Source organism: Oryctolagus cuniculus, chromosome 15 (assembly GCF_051225735.1).
Source record: "Oryctolagus cuniculus isolate XC-2025 breed Fujian yellow rabbit chromosome 15, ASM5122573v1, whole genome shotgun sequence".
NCBI lineage: Eukaryota > Metazoa > Chordata > Mammalia > Lagomorpha > Leporidae > Oryctolagus > Oryctolagus cuniculus.
In genome coordinates, this window is record NC_142881.1 from 7,233,864 (window position 1) to 7,258,899 (window position 25,036).

The following is a 25,036-nucleotide window of genomic DNA, read 5'->3' on the forward strand; positions in this document are numbered from 1 at the left end:
CAGCAATACATTTTACAACCATGGATTCTATTAATGGATTTTTAAGAATCATGGCTTCCCCCAGAATGGTGAACGTGAAGACTTTTTTCAGGGCCTGGAGCGTCATTCCACTTGGGGGAGTACCGTCCACTGGATAGAATTGCTTCATAACTTAGAGTCAGATGGTTTTTTATTTGTACAGTCGACTGCAGGAGAGAATCATTTCATTGTTTCTCAGTTTTCATTAACTTTCGCTTCCCAAACTGATAATAAAGGTTAGCGCTCCGTGAGGGATGGCGGATGCTGCCTCCCCGCCCGCCGCGTCTTACCCGGCAGATTTTCCATTCACTGGAAAGCACCCATCTTTCGTCTCGTGCTCCTCATTCATCGTCCCTGTCGCTGCATGAGTCTGAGAATGGCTGCAGAGACCTGCGACCCGGGGCTGCTGTGGCTCAGGGGGATTCGCGGCTGCGTGGACTGTGCTGGGGTAGCGGTCTCCATACTGCCGGTGCCAGTGTTCACAGCCACGTTGGGAAGCACAGGATTCAACCCCAGAGCCCAGCTCACGTCTCCGGCCCGCTCACTCCCTCTAGCCTGTGCGATTTCCTATGGCTGGTTGGTGACTGAGCAGGCTTCGAAGCAGGAGGGGCCAACCTCCCTCTCTCTCTCTCTCTCTCTCCTGGGCATACGGTCCCAGGGTTGGTGCTGCCGTCACACAATGTAATCCAGCTTCTTTTCCTTTTGTTTAGGTAATCGGACGCCCCTAAGGGTTTGCTCCCCACGCAGCAGAAGCGATCCGGAGGAAGTTGGGATGTAAAGCGGGCCTGTCCGCCGGCGTCTCCATGGACAGCCTGCCAGGCCCCCCGTCCCGGAGAGGACCATGATACCGCGCGATCTCCCTGGTGCTTCCCTGTTCTCCCGCCAGCCCTCTCCCACTTTCTTGTGTGCCATGGGAAAAACCTGACGGGCAGGCACAGTGGCTCCCCCCCCCGGGGCCATCCCTGTGGCCGCAGAGGCTTCTCACTGGGCCTGACGCCTGGAGATCGCTTCCTGTGGGTGTCCTTCAGAGCCCAAGACGGCGCTTCCTCACCCCCTTGGGCTTCGGGATCTGCCTAGTGTTTCACTCGTGCCTTCCCGCCCCCTTCTGTGAGCCCAGGACACCCGTGGCATCTTCCCGCACGAGCTGCACGCACCCTGTGGCTCCGAGGCCGGCCGAGCGGGGCCACTATCATGAGGCATTGCCTTAACGGCTGCACAGGGCTGATACCAGACGACGGCTCCCACACCGGGCAGGTCGGCTGCCGGGGAGGCCCCGCCCACAGCCCCCAGGCGTGCCCCACGTGCCAGGGGGAAGACAGGATTCTGTTTCGCGTGGACAGTAAACAGATGAACTTGCTTGCCGTTCTCGAAGTGAGGACCGATGGGAATGAGAGCTGGGGTGGGCTTCTGCGCTTTAGGAAGGGCAGGCGATGGAGCCTCATTTTCGGACTGATAATAATGACCCTGGTGATGGCGTCCTACATGCTCTCTGGGGCCCGCCAGGAGCTTCTGATCCCGTCGCCTTTTCACTACGGAGGCTTCCCCAGCAATCCCGGCTTGACGGACGCTGAAAACCCAGGCGACACCAAAGAGCATGCCCACCAGCCCTCCGTGAGTAACGTGTCCTACGTGAAGGACTACCCGAGCATCAAACTCATCATCGACAGCATCACGGCCAGGATCGAGTTCACCCCCAGGCAGCTCCCAGACTTGGAAGACCTCCGGAAGCAGGAGGGGCACGTGAGTAGCCCTTCGGCACGGGCGTTAGGAAGGGCTGCCTCCCTTGCTCATGGAGGAAGCCTCACGGGACAGCCTCGGGGAGCAGAGGGCACCGAGGGCGGGGTCTGATCACTGGTGCACCTGCTGTTCTGAGTGGCACAGTGGTGTTTAGAGGCCGCCACCTCCCTTAATTACCCCCCAGGATTCCCAGGTTGACCGTGTGGCTGTGGTGGATAAAGTCGCTTGTGCCCGTCCCTATCAGCTGGACTCTTCAAGTTGGACTCAATTAGATTTCCTGTTTCCCTTCTGTCTCTATCAGTATTTTTGTTGCTAATGGTGATTTAAATGTACAACTGTTGGGTTCAGTTAGATGGCTGGGGGTGGGGGGATAAGTCACGGCCGAGTGGTTTTGCCTTAGATTTTTACCTTCATTGTCTCCCAGCATAGCCTCTGTGAATTTCTGAACTGTGGGAAAGAGAAAGCCCAGCCCCTGGCCGTCTACCCAGTTTTGCTTTAGTTACATTGTCGTCAGGGGCCAACAGCAGGTGGAACGGGCACTGGGGGCTCCGCGCCAGGGCAGGAGCCTGCCGTGGGAGAGCCTGGAGTTGCCGCCCTCAGCTCGCCTCTCTCTCCCGGCTTTCCCGGCACAGATGTTCTCAGTCATCCCCAGCAAATTCCTCCCGAACAGCAAGAGCCCCTGCTGGTACGAGGAGTTCTCGGGCAGGAATACCACCGACCCCTACCTGACCAACTCCTACGTGCTCTACTCCAAGCGCTTCCGCTCCACCTTCGACGCCCTGCGCAAGGCCTTCTGGGGCCACCTGTCGCACGCCGACGGGAAGCACTTCCGCCTGCGCTGCCTGCCCCACTTCTACATCATCGGGCAGCCCAAGTGCGGGACCACCGACCTCTACGACCGCCTGCGCCTGCACCCAGAAGTCAAGTTCTCCGCCATCAAGGAGCCGCACTGGTGGACCCGGAAGCGGTTTGGTGAGTTCTGGGGCCGCGTTAGGGCTGGCGGTGGGGTGCAGGGAGCCGGTGCTGCGAGTCCCCGTGAGGGAGACCGTGCTGGGGATGGGAGGAGACAGACTGAGCCGCGGAGATGCAGCAGTTCATCTGTCCCTGGGTGGGGGTGCGGGGTTAAGTCCGCTCCATGTTGTTGCGACACAGGACCTGAGTCTGAGGACTCTATAAAGGGGTTTCTTTGGCTCTGAATGTCTTAAGATTTAGTCTATTTGAACTGCAGAGTTAGAGAGAGAGAGAGAGAGAGGGAGAGGGAGAGATCTTCCATCTGCTGATGCAGTCCCTGAAGCCAGGAGCCTGGAACTCCATCCGGGTCTCCCTCTCCCACGTAGGTGCAGGGACCCAAGCGCTTGGGCCATCTTCCACTGCTTTCCCAGGTGCAATAGCAGGGGACCAGATTGGAAGCAGAGCAGCTGAGACAAGAACCGGCGTTTAGACGGGATGCTTAGCCCACCCGGTTTCTGATCCTGGAGGACCTGCACATCCTGTTGCTGGGGTCTGGATGAGGGCCCCTGGCAAGGTCACCGTGTGGGGAGAAGCGGAGAGGAAACTGGCTACAGGCACAGGAGGCCTGGAGTGGGTGGTGGCCTGGCTTTGTCCCAGCTCACGCTCATGACGACTGACGGACTCTGCGAGACCGGCAGTCACCCCTTCCGAGTAGTGCCTTAAACGGTCCCACCGCCTCTCGCCACCTGGGGACCAAGCTCCAGGGCAGGAGGCTTTGTGGGGCGCACTCAGACCGCAGCAGCCATCCGCAGGCAGAGACCCAACACAGGCTGGAACCCTGCCCCCGCCTCCGGGTGAGCGTTGACCGACAGCCAGCTGAGTGCAGGACAGTGGGCAGATGTGAATGGGGATCCCAGAGCGCAGGGGCCGGGGCATGGGGGTCCTGGGCTCCCAGCTTTGCCACGTTTCCAGAAGGCCCTGCACCTGCAGGACACAGCTTTGGGCCTTGGCGTCTTTGACCTGCCCTGGCTGCTCCTGACTTCTGTGTGAAAATCACATGGAAAACGCTGCTGTCTACACCCCTTGGCTGCGGGGTTGGCTCTGAGCCCCACCCACCCCTCCCTGCAGGCTGCCTCCCGCTCAGCCCAGCCCCAGGCACCCTGTGGGCCTCCGGTCACTGTTTCCTCTTCATAACCTTTCCCTCCTGCCAGGAGACATTCGGTCACTGGAGCTCAGAGGTGATCGCAGCCCTCAGTCTGCCAGAGCCCGGGCGGCCCACGAGGGCGTTGTCCACCCGAGGTCGCAGGTTGTTGGGAGGGAGTCTTGAAGGTTTGCTTACTGTGTTTCCCGACGGACACTTGGTTCTGTCCGTCTGATGCTCGTGCTGGGGTAAACAAGTGCAGATGTCTTCTTTGTGGTTTAGCACTGTCCGCCGTGGGAGCCAAGGTTTCACATCCGGGCACAGCTGCCAGATGTGTCTGGACACGGTGCCTGCACTGGGCGCCCTCCCCACGCCCTCTTCCCTAATGCAAACCAGCTTCCCCCAGGCAGGAGAGCAACAAGAACCGGGCCGGCGCCTGGCGCTGGTGCTGCACGGCACCTGGAGCTCCTACTGTTGGCCCCATGGGCATCCTCTTGCCACTTCCCGTTGACCTTGGTAGCTGTGGAGCTGGGCAGTTTCACAAATGTTTGCGAGTGGAAAGGGGCAGGTTTGGGCTCCAGGAGCCCAGGCCAGAATCCGTGTCTGTGCAGGGGAGGGTCAGTTTCCCCGAGAGTGTGGACAGGCAGCTGGGGTGCTTGATGGAGCAGGTGGGGGCTAGAACATCAGGCAGGTGTGGGCTGGGCTCTGTGGCTGCCCTCCTACTGCCCCTCCCCCCTTTCCTGTTTGATTCACTGTGTGCATCCCGGGTGCTGCTGTGGCCTGGCCACTCGCTGGCCCTCCAAGTGGACACATTTGTGGTTCTTGAATAGGTGTGCCATCCTTTTAGCTGCCCCTGCCAGCTCTGTGGCAGTGTCTTCCACCCACAAAGCATGGGGGCCTTGGGAAGGGGGCAACCAGCTCGCGAAGGCACCACCCCCACCCTGCAGGTGCCCCCGCTTCTGAAGCTTACCTGGGCTCGGCCTTTGCCTCCGTCGCTGGGCCTCTCATCCCTCTGGTCACTCCCCAGCAGGCCAGCGCTCCAGGAGCGGTCGCCCTGTCCACAGTAAGCACTCGTGCCTCTTGGTTCTCGCAGGGATCGTGCGCCTGAGAGACGGGCTGCGGGACCGCTACCCCGTGGAAGATTACCTGGACCTCTTTGACTTGGCTGCGCACCAGATCCACCAAGGCCTGCAGGCCAGTGCTGCGCAGGAGCGGAACAAGATGAATGACATCATCGTGGGTATGGCTCTGGGCAGCGCCGAGGCGGCCAGCGGCCTCCCTGGGGCCAGCCCTGCCGCACCTGTGGGGCGTTTGCGTGATGGCTGCAGACATGTGCTGAGCCTGCACACCCCACCCCCGACCCCACCCCCAGCCGGTGACAGCCACGTCCCCAGTGCCCTTATGTGAATGTTGAGTCCACTTTGTACTCCAGAGACCCGAGGACCGCTGCAGTGGCGTTTTTTAAACATCGCCATTTCTGTTTTCCTGTAGATTAAGTGGGCATCCTTGACTTCTTTGCGTGGTCTGCTCCCGTGTGCTTGGCTGGGGGACCACAGACGCTGTGCGCTGAGTGGTCACTGATTTCATCCCTAGGGCTTTGGTATCCCTGGGGGCGGGGCCGGGGGTGGGGTGGGGGCAGCTTCTGAAGCCTGTGCAGCCCTGTTTCAAAGACCCTGCCCCTGCCAGCCTGGTGCTAAGGACGTCTGGAATGAGCTGGTTTGATTCATAGTCACTCATTTTCAAAATTCACAAGAATAGTTTTTAAAAGACCTAGATCCCCACCACCCCACCCCACCCCCCGCTTTTTAAGCGTTTATTTGAAAGGCAGAGAGATGGCCACACACGTGTATGGAGCTCCCATTGTCTGGTTCACTCCCCAAATGCCTGCAACAAGGGCGGGGGCTGGGAACTCGACCTGGGGGGACCCCGCGTCCGCCGGCAGCACTGCTCCAGGGTGTGTGTTAGCAGGAAGCTGGGAGCAGCTCTGAGACAGACCCAGGCGCTCTGAGATGGGATGTGGGCACAAGTGGCTTTTTTTTAAAAAGATTTATTTCTTTATTTGAAAGAATTAGAACGAGAGAGAGAGAGAGAATCTTCCATCAGCTGGTTCATTCCCCAGATGCTACAGCAGCCAGGGCAGGGCCAGGCCGAAGCCAGGAGCTCCATCAGGACCTCCCACGTGGGTGCAGGGCCCAGCACTCGGGCATCCTCCACTGCTTTCCCGGTGCATCAGCAGGGAGCTGGCTCAGGAGTGGAGCCCTCGGGACTCAGACTGGTGCCCATATGGGATGGCGGCGTCACAGGCAGGGCTTTACCTGCTCCGCCCCGACGCCAGCCCCCCAAGTGGCATCCTGCTAGCTGCACCAAACCCCCACCCCGCCCGTTCCTCTTTCTTGTGTGTAGTTAGGTGTGCAGCATGTGTTGACGCACGTGTGCGCGAGATGATTCCTTTAGTCGAGCGAGTCCGCATACCCGTCTCCTCGCAGGGGTGCATCTGAGGTCTGCGCTGTGGCACTGCCAGCCGTAGCCACCGTGCTGGCCCTGGCTCCCCAGGCTTGGTCCCCTACACAACGCTTTCTTACTGGGTTCAGCGGGCAAGCAGGTGTTCGTCCACTTCCACCCTCTGCAAGGGAGCCATCCAACCACGCGTGTTGCTTAAGTTTGTCACCCGAGGCGGTGACCTATCTTAAGAATTTTCTAGACCTACTGGGCTTTGATTCTCTAAATTAATCTACCGTAGACTAGGATGAACCGTGACGAGCTGTTTGAAAGATGTTTTTTTTTTTACTTAGGAGGGGCGGGTGTGCCTGAGCCCTGATTTATTCGTTTGGTTATTAAACTCAGAAATCAGGTTCCTGAGAGCCGCCCAGAGCGTCACCTGGCTGTTGGCTGTTTTCTGTAAACCCGGGAGTCCTGCCAGCCAGGTGACCACTGCTCTCCAGTGTCACCTGTCTCAAGGGAGCTCTCACGCTCCTAGGAAGAGCCATGGAATGTTCACCCGAGGCCCGGGAAACAGACACTGAGCGAAAGAGCCAAGCCTTAGTTTGGTTTCTTTACTGACTTCTAGATTAAAAACCAAAAACGAGACCTCAACTTTCTGGGCTGAGATTTGCATCGGGCAGGCTCGGTGGGTTTTTGGTAGCCTCCTGGCATGACCGGGGGGAGGGGGGCTGGGAGGCGGATGACAGGTGGCGTCTGGCCGTGCTGTGCCGCCAGCTGGCTCGGTGCCGTGTGATGAGTGGCAGCCTTGCTGTTCCTGACCTCAGTCTGCACAGCTGTACAATGGGAGTGCTGTGCCCGATCTTTGCAGGCTCTGAGACCATCCCAGAGGCGCGAGGGTCTTGCATCCTCTTGGACCCAGGGTGGGAGAGGACCTGACCTCAGCGTCCTTGTGCAAACTCGGCTGGGCAGAGGGGCGCAGGAGGCTCAGGGTCTGGCGACCACGTCCTGTGGGGCTGGGCTCCTGCCTCTGCCCTCAAGGCACCTGCCCTGCCCAATCCCAGCCGCTCCAGGGGCAGCCGACAGCTTCCTGGTGGTCGACTTCTCCCTGGGTTGTTGGGTCTGAGAGGAGAGGGGCCGTGTCTCCCTCGTCTCCCTCGTCTCCCTCGTCTCCCTCGTCTCCCTCGTCTCCCTCGTCTCCCTCGTCTCCCTCATCTTTCCCAGTGCTAAACACGAGCTGGGGCACAGACGTGACAGGCGTGGATGCTTTCTGGGTGCGTGGAGGAGGGGCCGGGCTGGGAGGGGAGTGGACAGGCAGGTGGGCGGCCAGGTGCCCCGTGCACGCTGGGCTCTGCCAGGGTTTCTGCTGGTGTCGTTTCAGATGCAGCACGCGTCCTCACTATCAGTGGGATTTTGAAAGGACTTCTGATTGGCTGCCTTTTATGTATCCTGGGATATTATCTCTCTCTTTTTAAAAAATGAGAAGGGAGGAAAGCCAGGAGCGGGGCTGTTCACCGGGAGGTGATTGCACACCCAGCAGCATAAACGGAGCCCGGCTGGCGTCCTGCGTGTCCAGCGCACGCTGTTGCTGCCCGGAGGAGCGGGGCTTCCCGAGCCGGCGCTGTGGAGCCGTGCACGCAGCTCTGTGCAAACTGTCCGGGGAGGCGAGAGCTGGCTGACTTGCCTCCCTCCTTCCCTCTCTCCCCTCCGTTCCTTCCTTTTTAAAAGATTTATTTATTATTTACTTGAAAGGCAGAGTGAAGGGGCCGGGGAGGGAGAAGGAGAGAGAGGAGGAGAGAGGGAGGGGAGGAAGAGGACAGAGACGGGTCTTTCATTGCTGGTTCACTCCCCAGATGGCCGCAAGAGTCAGAGCCGGGAACTCCCTCCAGGCTTCCTGTGTGGGTGGCAGGGGCCCAAGCGCTTAGGCCACGCTCCGCTGCCTTCCCAGGTGCATCAGCAGGGAGCTGGGTTGGAAGCAGAGCGGCTGGAGTTGAGCCAGCGCGCCCACCTTTGGATGCCAGCGTTGCAAGTGGAGGCTGCTGCACAAAGCTGACCCCAGTGTGCTTTTCTTTCTAAGTCTCTGATGGATGTCCTTAAAGAAACAGAACAAAACAAACAAGACCAGGGACTGGGTCAGTGTCTGAGAGACTCTGTGCTGTCCAAGTCCTGTTTTGGCTTCATCCCTCTCCCAGAATGCAGCCTTAACATTTCCATCCTCCAGTCCTGTGGACCACAGTGCAGGGGGCTGACGCTAATGGGAGAAGCCGTCCAAGACTTCTCCGTAGGCCCTTAAGGTCCCCCAGTGCTGTGCGTCATGAGCAAAGCTACATATTGTGAACTTAGGGCCCCGGGGCTGGTCAGGAAAGGTTACAGTTTTGCTCACCCTGGAGAGAGGCAGGGACTCTCATGGTCAGGTGGTCTGCCTGGATTTCCAGCCGGAGGTCATGGTCAGTGTGGTGGGGGGGAGGGGCGTGTCAGGCCGCCTATGCCTGGAGCCCCCCCGACTGCCTGCTCAGAGGAAGGCACAAGAGCCAGGCGTGGCCTCCAGCACCGGTGAGACCCCTGCCCAGTGACAGCTCACGCCCCTGTGTTCCAGGGGAGGCCAGCGCCTCCACCATGTGGGACAACAACGCCTGGACCTTCTTCTACGACAACAGCACGGCTGGCGAGCCGCCCTTCCTGACCCAGGACTTCATCCACGCCTTCCAGCCCAACGCCAAGCTCATCGTCATGCTCAGGGACCCCGTGGAGAGGTGAGCGTGCGGGCGCTCGGGGGCGCAAAGGGGAGGTGCTTTCTCATCACAAACAAGATTTCGCCTTGCTTTAAAAACAAAAAACAAACAGGCTGCAGTTGCAGTGGGGCTGCTAGGTCTTGCGTAAATGTTATTCTTGGGGCAATCTTTGCTGTGTTTAAACAAATCCCAGATTATTTGCTTAGCGGCACTGACCCGCGTCTGTGCTCCTGCGCCTGACAGAGGTGGGGAAACCCCCGAGAGGCAGGACTGCCCCATGCGCTTCGTGACTTCGCCCCTGGGGCTCTGGGTCTCCCGACTTGGTGGAAGCCTTTCTCCTTGTTGGCTGTGACCGTGGTGGTTGTAGCTTTCCCCACGAGACCAAGACGAAGGGCAGCTGCCTGGCCTGCACGAGACAGAGCCGCTGGGACGCTGGGCAGGTGGTCCGGGGTGGCCTGGCCAGCACTGCGCCGGGCCTCAGCCTTTGGTGATGCCTGTGTGGATCGCAGAATCTCAGGGCTGCCAGGGCCTTCAAATGACTTGGCCTGACACCCCTCCAAAGACCAGCAGGTCAGAGATGGGAGTGGGCCTGCGGTCTGCCCGTAAGGCCCCCCAAGAGCGGGAGGTCCCCTCCCGAGATGGCGCTGTTCTTCCTCCTGTGACCAGCTCTGTTTGGGGAGCATCCTCGTTTTGGTCCCATTTCTCCTCTGTAGGGCCACGCAGGCAAAGCCCCGAACTAGGGTGGGCAGAGCCGGCAGATGTTTAGCGATCAGGGCACAGCCCTGTCTGTCTTATTTGGGCAGTATCTTATCAGGGGTTGAATTCCGCCACCCCAAAAGATAAGCTCTAGTCCTAACCTTTGGTATGTGTGACCGTAACCTTGTTTGGAAATAGGGTCTTTGTAGATGTCGTTAAGCTGCGGTGAGATCAGACCGGATGAAGGGAGACCCTGTCCAGCCCCAGGGCCCTGGGAGCAAGCCGTGTGCAGACCAGAGCTGCTGGCGACTCCGGGCGCTTGGGGCGAGGCAGGCAGCAGACTCCCTCCGAGCTCCCAGAAGCCCCGGATTGCAGACTCGTGGCTTGCTGTCGTTGGGTAGAGCCGCCCGAAGCCTTCCTCAATGGCTCCCTTCCTGGCCCTGCCGGCTTCCGGTTACAATGAGCCTTGTTTGCTGTGCAAATTTGGAAAATGATAAAGAAAAAACTGTCTGCAAAAACACCTGTTACCTCCTATGCAAAGAAGTGCTGTTTCGCTTTTGGTGCGTTTTCTTCCAGACTTCTTTGCTATGCAGATGAGGACACACTGTGCAAGGCAGTGGGGGTGCCAGGGAGGGAGGAGGAGGGACAGGAGGAGGGTACACTTGTGTGACCACGCGGTCTCATTGTGTTTCTGAGCACTGACACCCCAAGGCCACGCTGGCCGGGTGATGTCTGCAAGCCCCTCGTGGAGTCCCCAGAGCAGACACGGTGACACAGTGAGGGCAAGGACTAGTCTCGACTCCCCACAGCCTGGACCACGGCGGCTCCCCGGGTGCCTCTCCTGTGGCCGACACCACTTGCAGGTCCACTCCTGCTGCTGGTGCGTCACCAGCCTCAGGGATCTGTCTGCCTGTTTCTGAGGCAGCCGCCGGCTTTGGAACCCTCACCCTGTCCCGTCTGCTGGCTCCCGTGCTTCTGAGCGGGACTTAGGCCTGTGCTCCCCAGGAGTGGGCCGTCCTTCCCCACAAGCCCTTGTGGCCCTGACTGCACAAGCGCCAGCCTCCAGAGGGACACGCAGAGGTGTCTCTGCAGCTGCTCTGCCCCGCTCTCCCGGCCGGGCCAGCTGGGGGCGCAGCTGGAATGTTCTGTCTGGGCTGTGCTTTCTGCACCCCGAATGCCTTCATTCTTTTTTATATTTTTAAAGATTTATTTATTTACTTGAAAGAGTTACAGAGAGGCAAAGGCAGAGAGAGAGAGAGAGAGAGGGAGGGAAGGAGGGAGAGAGAGAGAGGTCCTCTATCCGATGATATGACTGGAGCTGTACCAGTCCAAAGCCAGGAGCCAGGAGCTTCCTCCGGGTCTCCCACATGGGTGCAGGGGCCCAAGGACTTGGGCCATCTTCTACTGCTTTCCCAGGCCACAGCAGAGAGCCAGATCAGAAGTGGAGCAGCCAGGACTCAAACTGGTGCCCCTATGGGATGCCAACACTGCATGCAGTGGTTTTTCTTGCTAGGCCACAGCACCGGGCCCCTTTCATTCTAAGGAGGGTCAGCCCCAGCTTCAACTTCAGGGCTGGAGTGAGAGTGACCCACCCAGAGCCGCGGGGAACCGGGGAGCCGTCTGGCTGGCCTTCGCTCCATGTGCCGGCCCCGAACCTGCCCCAGGGGGGTGGGAGCTCCAGGCTGTGGGTCAGGGTCCTGCAGAGAGGGAGAAAGAAGGAGTGAGCCATGAGTGGGGAGTTCCAGGCAGAGGGAGCCCTGGGCAGGGGGAGCCCCGGGCAGAGGGAGCCCCAGGTAGAGGGAGCCCCAGGCGGAGTCCTGAGGGTTGAATGAGTTTGCCAAGTAAGCAGGAGGGGCCGCGGGCAGGACGTGTGCTGCCACAGGGGAGCCGGGCCAGGCGCCCTGCCTGTGGCCTGTCTCTGCAGTACAGCCCGCCTCCGAGGTCACAGTCTGGGGCAGGGAGGACCTCGGTGCTGGCGGGGTCAGGGGGAGCCTGCCTCAGAGCCCAGCCTCACACATGGCCAACAGCACCGGCTTTCGTGTGGCCACCCTCCTGTCTTCTTTCTTTCTTTTTAATAAATTAATTAATAGGGCAAAGAGGAAGGTGGAGAAAACAGAGAGATGTCCCTCCTCTGCTTCCCTCCCTGCCTGCCCATGTCAGGGGCTGGAGCTGGAGCTAGGGACTCAACCCAGGTGTCCCGTGTGGGTGGCAGGGCCCAGCTGCTTGAGCTGTCACTGCTGCCTCCCAGGGTCTGCATTAGCAGGGAGCTGGTGTTGGGAGCAGAGCTGGGTCTCGAACCCAGGCCCTCCGATATGAGACCCGGGTGTCCCACCCAGCGGCGTAACTCCGTGCCTCACTCTTCAAAGGGCATACACACTGTGCTGGGAACTAAAAGTGGGGTTCTCGCCTCCCCCGTCCTCAACAGAAGCCAGTTCCAGCCCTCACCGAGCCCTGCAGCTTGCCGGGCCCCGGGCCGGCTCCTGAGCTTATGCACAGCGGTGGATGGCAAAGGCCCCCTAGGCCCACCCGGTGGTGCTGGCGCTTCGTCAGAGCAGTGGGCACTGCCTGTGCCGGACCGAGGTGATGTGCTGGGGAGGGCCAGGCGGGATGCCGGGGCAGCAGCACGTGTCAGGAGGCATGCCCAGCCCTGGCCTTGTACCCCTGCTGCTGGGTAGCAGGTTACCCCAACTTGGCGGCTTCAGACAACACCTGTTATCTCACGGGTTCTGGGGCTTGGGAACCTGCCACAGCCCCAGGGGATCCTTGCCTCAGGGTCTCCCTAGCTGCCGTCATGGTGTGGACCATGGTATCTTGCAAACCCTTGACTGGAGGAGGACCTGCTTCTAGGCTGGTCCCAGCGGTTGTGGGCGGAGCTCAGCCCCTCAAGGACTGTCAGGACAAAGGCCTCGCCTCTTTGTGGACTGTTGGCTGGAGCCTGCCCTTGGTCCCGTGTCACTGGGACTTTCCAAATGGCTGCTGGCTCCACCCAAGCCAGCAAGGGAGAGAACCCGCTAGCTCACTCGAAGTCGCGATCTTCTGAACCTAATCACAAGGGTGACATCGTGTCACCATTGCCACATCCTGTGAGTCACAAGGCCCGGGTGGGCTCAGTGGAGGAGATTACGGGACGGGAATGCTGGGCCGTGGGATGGTGGAGGCCACTCTGGGAGCCAGGCACCTGCCACACCTGCTTGCTCCATTCCCCGCCTGGACGCTGCAGCCCCAGCGGTGCCCACTTGAGCGGCAGAGGGAGCACCTGCCCCAGCGCCTGCTCCCTGTGTGGGTTCCTGACAGCGGCAGCTGTTTCCTCGCTTCTTAAACATTTATAAAATATGTAACAATAGGAATTTCTTCCTTTTTAAAACCCATGACTCATGGCCCATCCGCAGTGGCTGGCTGCTTCCCACCCCAGTCAGAAAGGATGATAAATATTGCATGTTTAGGTTACTCTTTGAAGAAGAAAAACCCACGGAGTCCAAGTTCCCATTATTCTGACTGGGCCCTGGGCCCCGGGCCCGCGACCTTGGCCTGTGACCTTGCTCTCCGCCAGTGGGGCTCCCTGGGTCCAGCTCCCTGCCAGCTGGCTTGGCCCCACTCATTCTCTTCCCTCTGCACATTGGCTTGCAGGGGAAAAGGAAGCCATTTTTCTTCCCCACTGTGGATTCACGTTTAGCCTTTGTTTCTATAATGGGCAAAGGTGAGGGGTTTGAAAATGTTGGGTTTGGGGCTGGCGCTGTGGTGTAATGGGCTAAGCCTTCGCCTGCAGTGCCAGCATCCCGTATGGGTGCCAGTTCAAGTCCCAGCTGCTCTTCTTCCCGTCCAGCTCTCTGCTATGGCCTGGGAAAGCAGCCGAGGATGGCCCAAGTGCTCGGGGCCCTATCACCCATGTGGGAGACCTGTCTGGAGTGGCAGGCTCCTGGCATTGGCCTAGTCTGGCACTGGTATTAGGGCCATTTGGGGAGTAAACCAGCACAGGGAAGACCTCTCTCTGTGAGTCTTCCTCTCAAATAAATAAATAAACCTTAAAAAAAAAGAAAAAAAATGTTGGATTTACTGGCGAAGTCAAATCACCTGTAAGTTTCCAGAGGAGGGGACAGGTAGTAAGTCCATTTTTTCCCCTGGGGGAGAACAGAAGAGAAATGAAAGAAGCTGATGGGATGGGCCAAGTGGCCCCAAAGCCCATGAGCCCAGGGTGCAGGTCTCTCTGTCCACCACGGCGCCAGCTGGCCGCTGCTGTGGTCCTGTTCTGGCCGGGACGGAGCCACCGCCGACCAGCGCACTGCTGCTCCTCGGCCCCCACTCTGGGCCGTGCAGGCGACTGCTTCAGAGGGGCTCAGGTTCGCCGCCTCTGTGCGACGCTGACGGAGCTGCCTCTTCGCGCAGGGCAGTTCCGGCCCCTGAGAAACGTGAAAATGGAAGGTTCTGGACTTCCGACCTGGTCCCCGCGCTCTGTCATTCAGGGGACAGTTGGCCTGGGGTCGCATGTCCTCTGCTGAGGACTTTTCAGCGTCTGTATTTTGCTGTATTCTGCCGGGGTCTCAGCGCGGTGCCCAGGAACGACCACGGGGGATCGGCTGGTTTTCCCGCTCTGTGATGGCGAGTGAGGAGGACAGCAGGCAGCCCAGCTTGGAGCTGGGACCTGATTTGGACCCAGAGCCCTTAGCCGTGGAGCCTGGGTGGCTGCTTTTTCCATCTGTTTGTATGAACTGATTTTTCTCTCTTTTTTTTTTGGCACCCCCTGTACTGGCTCAGTCATTGATCTGCTTATGGCGACAAGCTGGGAGTGGAGTGAGGTTTTTAATGAAATGTGTCCATTTAGATGCACTCCTTGGCTACAGAGTAACGACGGGGTAGCATTCGGACAGGAGCAGCTTCCACGCTTGGTATGAGTGGGGACGCCAGGGTCTCGGTGAGAGACGCAGCCCGGGGTCCGTGGTGTGAGTGAGAGATGCAGCCTGGGGGTCCGTGGTGTGAGTGAGAGACGCAGCCCGGGGTCCGTGGTGTGAGTGAGAGACACAGCCCGGGGGTCCGTGGTGTGAGTGAGAGACACAGCCTGGGGGTCCGTGGTGTGAGTGAGAGACGCAGCCTGGGGGTCCGGTCTGCATGGCGACCGCTGTCCTGCCCTCCCTGGCTCTGAGACCCGGGCAGTCTACCCTGTCTGCTTCACTCTCCCGCCAGTGAAACCGGCGGAGAGTCTCCAGGGTCGTGGGAGTTAAGTGGCTTAATGTACATAGTGACACGTTTGAGCAGTGCTGGGTAGCTGGAGGCTGTTATATAACTGTTAGCTGTATTATTACGATGGTTAGCTAGCCACAGTCACCAAACTGAGCATTCGTCCACATACTCACCAAGTACTTACCAGGTACTCACCAAGTACTTTCCAGGTACTCACCAAGTACTCACCAGGTACCCACCAAGTACTCACCAGGTACTCACCAGGTGCTCATCAGGTACTTACCAGGTACTCACCAAGTGCCCACCAGGTACTCACCAAGTACTCACCAGGTACCCACCAGGTGCTCACCAGGTACTCACCAAGTACTTTCCAGGTACCCACCACGTGGCGGCTGAACCCGCTGTGCCACAGCACTGGCCCTATGGCGACCTTCTGGTTTCACGAAATTGCGTGGACAGTCAGGACCCAGTGGGTGCTAGGCCTGGGCTCCCCTTGTTCACTTACACCCACATCATGCTGACCTCACAGCAAGAACCAGCGAGGGCGGAAGCCGTGCCTGACTCAGTGGCCACAGACCCTGGGCGTGGCGAGAGTTCCCTCTCCCGCTGAGCCCTCGCTGAGCTGTGTGTCTCTGGCCCGGGAGCCCTGGGGGTATCCTGCATGTGTTTTCCATCTGGCGGGGGATGGGGGTCTGGTGTTCCTGGTTCCCCGGAACAGATTCGCACGAGCTCGGCAAAGCAGGCTGGTCTTCAGCACCGCAGGTTAAGGAGGGAAATGCGAGAACTCCCGGTGAGGAGGAAGCAGCGTGGGGAGAAAGATCGCGGAGTGGCGGAGTGGGTGGCAGTGGCCACAAACCCTGCCGCCCGCGCCCGCGTCTCCCTGCCCCACTTCGGAGGGCTGCGAATGGCAAGCAGGCGTCTCCAGGGGGACTGTAGCTCAGTGTCTGTTGAAGCCGCGCTGCAGTTTCCTGGTGAAGCCAAGGTTTTGCTTCTCAGAAGTCCCCTGTTCGAGTGTCGCGGACACACCCTGGAAGTGGCCTGAGATCACTTTAACGGGGCTGACCCACAGAGGGGCTGTCAGAGCCGGAGGGGGAGCCGGCAGCCCCGGGGCCAGGAGGACAGCTCAGCCACCGGGGAGGGAGCGCCTCGCTCTGGGTGGGAGAAAAGCAGCAAACTCCCGCGTGTGCTCCGTGGGTGATTTTTTGGGAAATGCTTGCCAGGTCCCTGGCATTTCCCTGGGGGTGTTTGGAAAGGGCGGTGACCTGCTGGGGGGACCCCGGGACAGGAGCCCCCTTGTGTCTGTCTCTGCAGAGATGTTAGGGGGACCGGTGTTCAGCCTGGGGCAGGATCTGGGCCGTCCACACTGGGGCAGCCGGGGAGGGTCAGGAACCTGCTGTGACGGGAGTTCCGGGGCTGACCCGTGAGATCGGCTGTGCGGAGGGATTCGGAGGCAGCAGCGGCCACACTCTGGCCAGTCCCTGTAGGCAGGGGCCGCTGTTCAGCCGTGAGGGTCCCACACCCTGCACCTGGCCTGGCTGTGTAACAGGCGTGACCACTGATCCACTTGGAGAGCTGTTTGCCGTGGGGATCACCAGGGAGTGGTGAGGCGTGCGGTGTAACCCGCGCCGGGCCCAGGGGCTCTGTCCTTTGTGAACGCTGAGGCCCCGTGGTGGACACTCAGGAAGACATAAAGGTGAACATGGAGCCCCCCACCCCACCCTGTGCGGAGGGAAGCCAGGGCCGTGGGTAAGAGAAGACCCCCGCACGAAGTGGGCCCAGCCAACAGGAAGCGTGGCCCAGACATGGACATTCTTACCTGGCAGGAAATGGGCCCCATCACTGTCAGTCCACGTTCAACCTAAGGTGGCCCTCGACCATCCTCCACATTAGCTGGCCAGGCCACCCCTGCCCCACTGTGCCCCATGTGGGTCAGAGGCCCCTTCCCAGCGCCGGGGAATGGGCTTTTGTGTCTCATTACCGCTGCCCCCATCTCCAGCAGAGTTCGGGCAGGGTTGATCAGGGATTGGCCGCTGGGGAGTGATGAGCCTGGGGTTGGCTTCCTGTCTGCGTGCACACCGGCGCCTGCACTGATTTGGCTGAGTTGAGTGTGAGACTGAGCTGGGCTTTCGGAAGCTTCTAGAATTTGGTGATGTCGGTGACTTCTGGGAGCTCAGAACTCACTAGTGGGGGTGATGAAAGGATTCTGGGATTGGGGAAGCTGCCCTGGGGATGCCCGCATCCCATAGTGGGGTCCCTGGGTTCAGACCCGCCTCTGCTCCCGACTCCGGCTTCCTGCTAATGCAGACCTGGCAGGGAAGCAGCGATGGCTCCAGTGATCGGGCCCCTGCCCCCAGGTGGGACACCAGGATTGCTTTCCTGGCTTGTTTCAGCCTGGACCACTGGGGAGTGAGCCAGTGGCAGGTGGGAGATTTTTCTCTCTCCTCTCTCTGCCCCTCAAATATCAAATAAATAAGTAAATTTTAAAAAGTATATGCTACAGAAGAAAGAGAACGCAATGATGGAGCCAGAGTTTACCCATTAGTGACATTGGAACTGGAACTTTTTAAAAACATTTTATTTATTTGAAATGCAGAGTTACTGAGAGGAAGAGAGAGAGAGAGAGAGAGAGAGAGAGAGAGAGAGAGAGATCTTCCAATCTTCCATCCCCAAATGTCCACAATAGCAGGGGCTGGGCCAGGCCACAGCCAGGAGCCAGGAGCTGGTTCTGAGTCTCGATCCATGTGGGTACAGGGGCCCAAGCACTTGGGACAGCCTCCACTGCTTTTCCCAGGTGCATCAGCAGGGAGCTGGATCGGAAGTGGATCTCAAACCGGAACTCAAACCAGCGCCATATGGGATGCCGGCACAGCAGGCAGCAGCTTAACGCACTGTGCCACAGTACTGGCCCATGGAGCTAGAACTTGCGTTCTCCATGTGCGGGGAGAGCCGGTCAGCATTTAAGAGCTGTACCATCTAAGGAGCTAGCACAGAACCAAGGAGTATCAGCTTTGCCAAGTGGTCGCAGATTGGCGTGTCCTGGCTTGATGGTGGCACCGACTGTCGGTTTGCCGCTGCTGTAATTTTTCTGAGTGCTCCGTGTGATATCAGCCGACACATCGCTTTTCCTAAGGCACAACATTCCTCCCGTAGATCGCGAGCTCTGCTCCCCGTTGTTGCTGGAGGGTCTCCTGGTCTTACCAGGTGGTTCTGAGTGGCACTGACTTCTGCTTCCAAATCACTGCACGAAACAACCAAAAACCATAACCAAAACCCAAAACCATCAGCTCCAGTGGCTGGGACCCGGCCCAACTGCACTCTCCTTCCCTAAACCCGTGGGTAGGGCCACGTCTGTCAGGTCAGTGGGCTTTGGGGCCAGGTGGACCGGGGTTTGTTCGAGTCCCAGCCCTGGAGCTCCCTGGACTCCATGACCTGGTTGTGTCCAGTGCCGACTGTCTCCGCTGTAAGAGGAGGTGGCGCCTTGAGGCTCACTGCTGGCCGCGGTCACTTTCAGAGGCACCTGATTGAGGGACACCCCTCCCCTTGCCAGCACACGAGCCTCTGGCCGCTGGGCCCCTGCACTCCCCCGGGAAGAGGCCAAGCAGAGTGTCCGTGCGCTCGGGCCCGCCGGGCAGGCTGCAGCAGCCGCCTTCTAAAATAACCGCTCACAGAAGGCCTGCGATGTCTCTGGACTTATATTTGGAATTGCCATTGGAAACGGGCCTGGCCAAATGCAACACCCATCTGTTCTGGATGGTTGGAGAGTAAGAAAGGGAGGTGGCTAAGCAGGAGGGGGCTGGGCAGCCCCAAAATTCAGGGCACGAGGGTGGTGTCAGGTCCCTGAGCCCTCACGTCACCTGGGAGCCCTCTGGGAGCTCCCGCTGCCTGGGGGCCTCCGCTGCCTGGGGCCCATGTGTCCCTGCCGCAGTTCCCCGACTGGGGAGACTCCTCCTGTAGAAGTCGGTCTGTGTTTTTGCGGCTGCTGCTTCCAGAGCCAGGACCAGCGTCTTTTCTGCCGACTCTGGTTCTTCCCCGGGCCAAGAGCCAGTGTGCTGCTGGGTGCTGACTCGCCTGTCACTGCTGCAGCCTCCCGCGTTCTCGGTGCTGTGCGTGCTGGGGGGGGGGGGGGGTGTCAGGGTCCCTGCAGTTCTGTGACAGCTCATCGAGCGCCGTGTCCACCAGACCCGCTGCATCGTCCACGTGGGCCTCTTCCCCACTTCCTCATGAGAACCGTCAGCCTTAAAGTCTGGAACACGGACATTCTGCGTTGTCTCCTTACGTTTCGGCTTGTTAGGCGCGGGTGCCTGCTCCAACTTGCTGAGCATTTGCCCAGTGGCTTTCTGGGGTCCAAGGTCCTTAACTTGTCCTGTTTCCCAGAGTGGCGTTAGCGACGGCGATCCCCGGTGAAGACGGCCTCGTGGGGTCTTAGCCCGATCGTCAGCAGGGCCCAGCCAGCCCGTGCTGCCGCTGAGGGCTCCTGCTTTGCCTTCGCTCCTGTTAGCGGGCACATGGGACCACCTCCTCGGGGTGCCAACGGAAGGGGCTCCTCGCCAGGTACCGTGGATCTGCCCACAGAGCGGGCCCTTGGCTTCAGGGATGCCCTGGGCCCCCGCTGCTGGAACCCAGGCTGAGGGCCCCTTCACACCTGCTTTGTTGGCAAACTGCCGGGCAGGGCCTGGACACCCCTTGACAAATGGCCACCTTGTCCTGTGTGCGTCCTGCACGTGACTGAACAATGTCCCTGCCCCAAGATGTCCAAGCCCTAACTCCAGCAGGAGCTGCGCGAGGACAGATGTATGTCGTTGTGACAGTGAAGGAGCCAGTGGGAGGGAGAGTGCCCTGGAGACTCCGCCTCCCCAGGAAAGCGTTTGCCAGGAGTTTACAGCCAGGGTTGGGGGAGCGTCCAGGATGTGGGAGACGGGCGGCGGGAGGGCCCTTCCTGCTCGCAGTGTCCATTTCAGCCGGGCTGTGTGCAGCATTCTGACTTAGGCAGGGGTCTTGCTGCTGGCCCTGTCTGTGGGGCTCAGGCCTCCTCCGAGGGCAGTGTTGCAGGATAAGGGTTCCTGGGATATCCCCCGAAAGCCAAGCTCCAGCGAGCAAAGGGGTTCTGGTCCTGCGCCCTCCTTTGCCTAAATCCCGCACCCTGGGTCATATTTGCTTCTTGTTTCCTCATGGGAAATCCGACCCCTGGTCACAGCCCCTTGCACACTGGGGGCCGCTGCTCCAGGGTCCTGGGGTGGCAGACGGGTGCTGACAACAGCTTCGTCTTCCCTGGAGTCTCAAGGAACTCTGGTCGGCTCTGGTCTGGCTTTCCAGGGCTGTTGTCACAGATGGCCACAAGCCTGGCGACTCGAAGCAGCAGTTTGTTCTGTGGGGGCCAGCGCCGGAACTCCGCAAGGCTGCCTCCCCCGGGGGCTCTGACGGAGGTGCCGTCCCGTCCTCGCCCCTCGCTCCTGGCCACTCTCCCTCGACTTGCGGGTGCGCTGCCACAGTCTCTGCCCCTGTCTTCTCCTGGTGTCTCCCGTGTCTGCATCCTCTCCTCTTCCACAAGGACTCCAGTCCATGGGTTAGGACCCTCCCCCCCCAATCCAGGACCATCGCATTTCAAGATCCTTGCCTTGATTGCATCTGCAAGACCCTGTCCCATACAAGGTCACCTTCACAGGTACCAGCAGTTAGGGCTTGGACATCTTGGGGCGGGGACATTGTTCAGTCACGTGCAGGACGCAGACAGGACAAGGTGGCCAGGCAGCAGGAGGTCCCCGAGGGCTCCCAGGTGACGCAAGGGCTCAGGGACCTGATACCACCCTCGTGCCCTGCACGGATGGGCCCAGCCAACAGGAAGCGTGGCCACCTTGGTGTGTTTTAGGCCCAGACATGGACATTCTTACCTGGCAGGACAAGGTGGCCATTTGTCAAGGGGGGTCCAGGCCCTGCCCGGCAGTTTGCCAACAAAGCAGGTGTGAAGGGGCCCCCAGCCTGGGTTCCAGCAGTGGGGGCCCAGGGCATCCCTGAAGCCAAGGGCCCGCTCTGTGGGCAGATCCACGGTGCCTAGCGAGGTGCCCCTTCTCACCTGCAGGGGTGCGGCCTGTCCTGGTTCCAAAAGCTGAGCTTATCTCTCTGCACTCTCATCAGAGCGGAATCAGTGTTCTCATCTGCGTGGGGTGTCCTTGCTCCGGGAGACGCAACCGCATCGTCCCCAGAGATTACTTCCTGATTGCTAAAGAGTTGTGTGGAGTCAGCAGGTCCTCCGTGAGGTTGCCTTGTGTTTCAACTGAGGCAGAGAGGAGGCGACCGGCACAGTGGTGAGACTGCTCGGCATGCCTGCATCGCACATGGGATGCCTGGGTGTGCGTCTGGCTCCACTTCCGAGTCCAGCTTCCTGCTGGCGTGCACCCTGGAAGGCAGCAGGTGATGGCCCCTTGCCCCTCACGTGGAAGAGCCAGATTGGGTTCCTGTCCCCCAGCTTCGGCCTGGCCCAGCTCGGGCTGTTGCAGGCATTTGGGGAGCGAGCGAGTAGCTGGGAGGTCCCCGCCTCTGTCCTCCCACCTGGCCTGTCACTCTATCTCTGCCTCTCAAGTGAAACAAATCAGTACAACTGAGGCAGGCTTCGGCGCTCGTGTTTAGTTTACGATCCAATGCCGCAGAAACGTGGTCGCCACCACGAGGAACAGCATCAGCCTGGGAATCCTGCATTTGTGGGAGGCGACGCGTGTGACGGGATCCCAGCTCTGCAAACGGTGTTGGGATGGCTCTGCCGCATCCGTGGCGCTCACACTGGGCCTGGACTTCTTGCTAAGTTCGAGAAGCTTCTCTGACTGCCCCTGGACATCCTGAGCCATGCCACTGACCGGATGCAGGGGAGACCAGCAGAGCAGCAGCCGCACTGCCCTTGGAGGTCCATTCTGGTGTTGCCATGTATCGGGCAGTGTTTGGGTTCTGCCAGCCGTGACTGACCTGCGGTGACAGGTGCCTTGTTGCAGTCTGGACGCGTGCCCAGCAGCCCGGCTAGTGTTGGGGGCACCAGTAGGGAGGTGGTTGTGGGGATGTGCCTGGAGCTGGGCCTGCGGCTGCCCCCAGGCTTGGGGCAAGTCCGGGAGAGCTTAGCTGAGCAGGTTGAGATGGTCAGGGCATCCAGTTCCAGGCCATTTCGGGCCAGAGCCCAACCTTCAAGTCGTCTAAGAGGTGTCCCCTGACGTTGGCCGTGGATGAAACCCCAAGGGGTATGTCACAGGACAGGGACAAGTGGTGCATCCGGAGGCAGGTCAGGTCTGCTGCCTGTGATATTTGGCCGTAACTGGAGGCCAGAGGCAGGGGAGGGCAGGAGCGCTGTGGGCAGGCCTCGGCAGCAGGGGGACTGTGCTCCTGCAGGGGTGTGCGGCTGAGCCCAGCACCAAAGCACCGGGTGCATTTGGCAGTACAGATGTAAAATCCCCCAGACGCACGGTGCATCCTGAGGTCCCCGGAGCTGCCTTCACGGAAGGAGGGAAGCCAGGCTGGAGACGCCGAGGGAGGGGAAGTACGGAGCTGAGCGGAGGGAGGAGTCCGAGTCCATGGAGCCCAGGGCCACGTTCCTATCAGCCCGGGGGGTGCCGGCCGCATAGCCAGGGGCTGTGTGCGTGTGAAGGGCGTCAGGCAGAGCCAGGGTGGGATGGGGTGGGGGTGGGGCAGTCACAGGAAGCTCTGTGTGCACGAGGAGTGCAGGGGAAACAGCTCCGGCCCAGCTCTGGCCATTGTGGCCATCTGGGGAGTGAACCAGCAGGTGGAAGACCTTCCTCTCTCTCTCTCTGCCTTTGCCTCTCTAACTCTGCCTTTCAAATAAATAAATCTTCAAAAAAAGAAAGAAACCAAAGGAAAGGAAGTCTTGCTTAGTCTTCCAGTGGAAGCAGCGCAGAAGGAAGAGCCCCAGCCAGCGTTAGAGGGCAGCAGGCGGGCCGCCCCTGGGATGCTGTGCTCGCCCATCGGCACCACTTGGTGTCCCGGCTGCTCCGCTTCCGCCCCCGCCCCCTGCTAATGCACCTGGGCAGGCAGAATAAGACGGCCCAGTGCTTGGGCCCTGCCAACCAGGTGGGAGACCCGGGTGGAGTTCCTGACCCCTGGTTTTGGCCTGCTCCAGATCTGGCTGTTGTGGGCATTTGGGGAGTGAACCAGGAGGTGCAACATCTTTCTCTCTGTCTCTCCCTCTCCCTCTCTCTGTAACTCTGCCTCTCCAATAAATCTTTATTTATTTATTATTTAAAAAGATTTATTGGAAAGGCAGAGTCGCAGAGAGGGAGAGACAGAGAGAGAGGTTTTAATCTGCTGGTTCACTCCCCAAGTGGCTGTAACATTCAGTGCTGGGCCAAGCTGAAGCCAGGAGGCCCAGGCACTTGGGCCATCTTCTGCTGCTTTTCCAGGTGCATTAGCAGGGAGCTGGGTTGGAAGTGGAGCAGCTGGGACACGAACCGGTGCCCATGTGAGCTGCCAGCCCTGCAGGTGGCGGCTCAACCCACTATGCCACAATGCCGGCCCCTCAAATAAATTTTTTTAAAGATTTATTTGAAAGGCAGAGTTACACAGAGAGAGGTGAGGCAGAGAGAGAGAAATGTATTCCATCTGCTGGTTCACTCCCCAGATGGCCGCAATGACTGGAGCTGCACTGATCCAAAGCCAGGAGCTTCTTCCGGGTCTCCCATGTGGGTGCAGGGGCCCAAGCACTTGGGGCATCTTCTACTGCTTTCTCAGGCCACAGCAGAGAGCTGGATGGGAAGTGGAGCAGCTAAGATTTGGACTGGCGCCCATATAGGATGCTGGCACTGCAGGCAGCGGCTTTATCCACTACGCCATAGTGCCGGCCCACAAAGAAATCTTTTAAAAAGGAAAGGATTCTGGCTAAGCCAACTGAATGGGAATTGTGATGAAGACAGGCCCGGTGGCCGGATGCCACCTGGAGGGGCTGGTGATGAGGAACTTGGCAGAAGGTGGAAGGTGAAAGGTCAAAGGTGATCAGGTGGGGATTTGGGCTGAGCCAATGTGGCAGCATTGAAACACAAAAATACAACACATTCAGCTTAGAGATCGGGTTGGCTGCTCTTTGATGTGTGAACCAGGGGCAGTAGCAGAGGGGTTTCCTGGGAGAGGAACAGAGAAGGGGGCTTTGTGGGCAGGGGAGGGCAGCCCACCCAGCTGGCCTTTCCTTCTTTCCTTCCTTCCTCCCTTCCTTCCTTTCTTTTTAAAGATTTATTTATTTGAAAGGCAGAGCTGTAGAGATAGAAGGAAAGACAGAGAGATCTTCCATCCTCTGGTTCACTCCCCAAATGTCTGCGATTACCCAGGCTGGCCCATGTGGAAGCCAGGAGCCAGGAGCTTCTTCCAGGTCTCTCATGTGGGTACAGGGGCCCAAGACCTGGGCCATCTTCTGTTGCTTTCCCAGGCACATTAGCAGTGGAGCAACTGGGACTTGAACCGGCACTCAGATGGGATGCCGGTGCTGCAGGCCGTGGCTTAACTGGAGTTACTTTCCTCTCCGGCTTCAGCAGAGGGGCTTCCTATCCAGCCTGACCGGGCCCCCTCTGATTGGTAGCAGGTGTCTGTTGTGTTTTAGGGAACTTGCCCATTTCTGAGCTCGCTTTGAAAACTTGGCACCCGGCGTGAGGGGCTCCATTCTGGTCCGGTGGGGCAAGTGCAGGAGCTCAGTCCAGAACAATGGCCTCCATGCATTTTATCTAATAGCAGGATTCTTGCTAAAATGGGGTGAGCAAAGATGGCAAATCAGAAGTAGGGTTTGCTCAGGGATGTGGGTCAGCTCCTGTAGAAGGCGTTGGTACCTGTGTGTGGCTGTGTCTGTGCGGGCAGAGCCGTGTCTGGGGGAACAGATCCTTGTCCGAGCGAACAGATTCCCTGACAGATCGCAGTCGGGGTGCGCGTCCGCCTGCAGGTGTTTGGGGGTGTTTTACATTGTGTGAGAGAAGGGGTTCCTGCCAATCCAGAAAGACATCAGGGATGTTCAGGAATTTCCCGTGGAGCCACACCCCTGCAACACACACCTGCCTTTATTCCCTCCACAGCGTAAAGTTTGCACTGCCTGTCTTGGCTGTTGCATGTTGTGTGTGTGTGTGTGTGATCTGGGTTGTTCCAAAGCTTCCTGTGATGTCTGGAGAGAATGAGAAAC

At 59.4% G+C, this 25,036-nt stretch overlaps 1 protein-coding gene across 13 annotated transcripts in view; it reads left to right on the forward strand.

Moving 5' to 3' along the window:
• CHST15 (carbohydrate sulfotransferase 15) overlaps positions 1–25,036 on the forward strand; it is a 73,484-nt gene that overhangs the window by 38,972 nt on the left and 9,476 nt on the right. For all 13 annotated transcript variants that reach the window (XM_017338088.4, XM_008249390.5, XM_051833524.3 and 10 more), the window contains exons 2-5: positions 729–1,758; positions 2,388–2,727; positions 4,941–5,087; positions 8,883–9,039. In XM_017338088.4, the coding sequence (XP_017193577.3) occupies positions 1,210–1,758; positions 2,388–2,727; positions 4,941–5,087; positions 8,883–9,039 (1,193 nt within the window). In that variant the 5' untranslated portion in view covers positions 729–1,209. The remainder of the gene's footprint in view (positions 1–728; positions 1,759–2,387; positions 2,728–4,940; positions 5,088–8,882; positions 9,040–25,036) is intronic.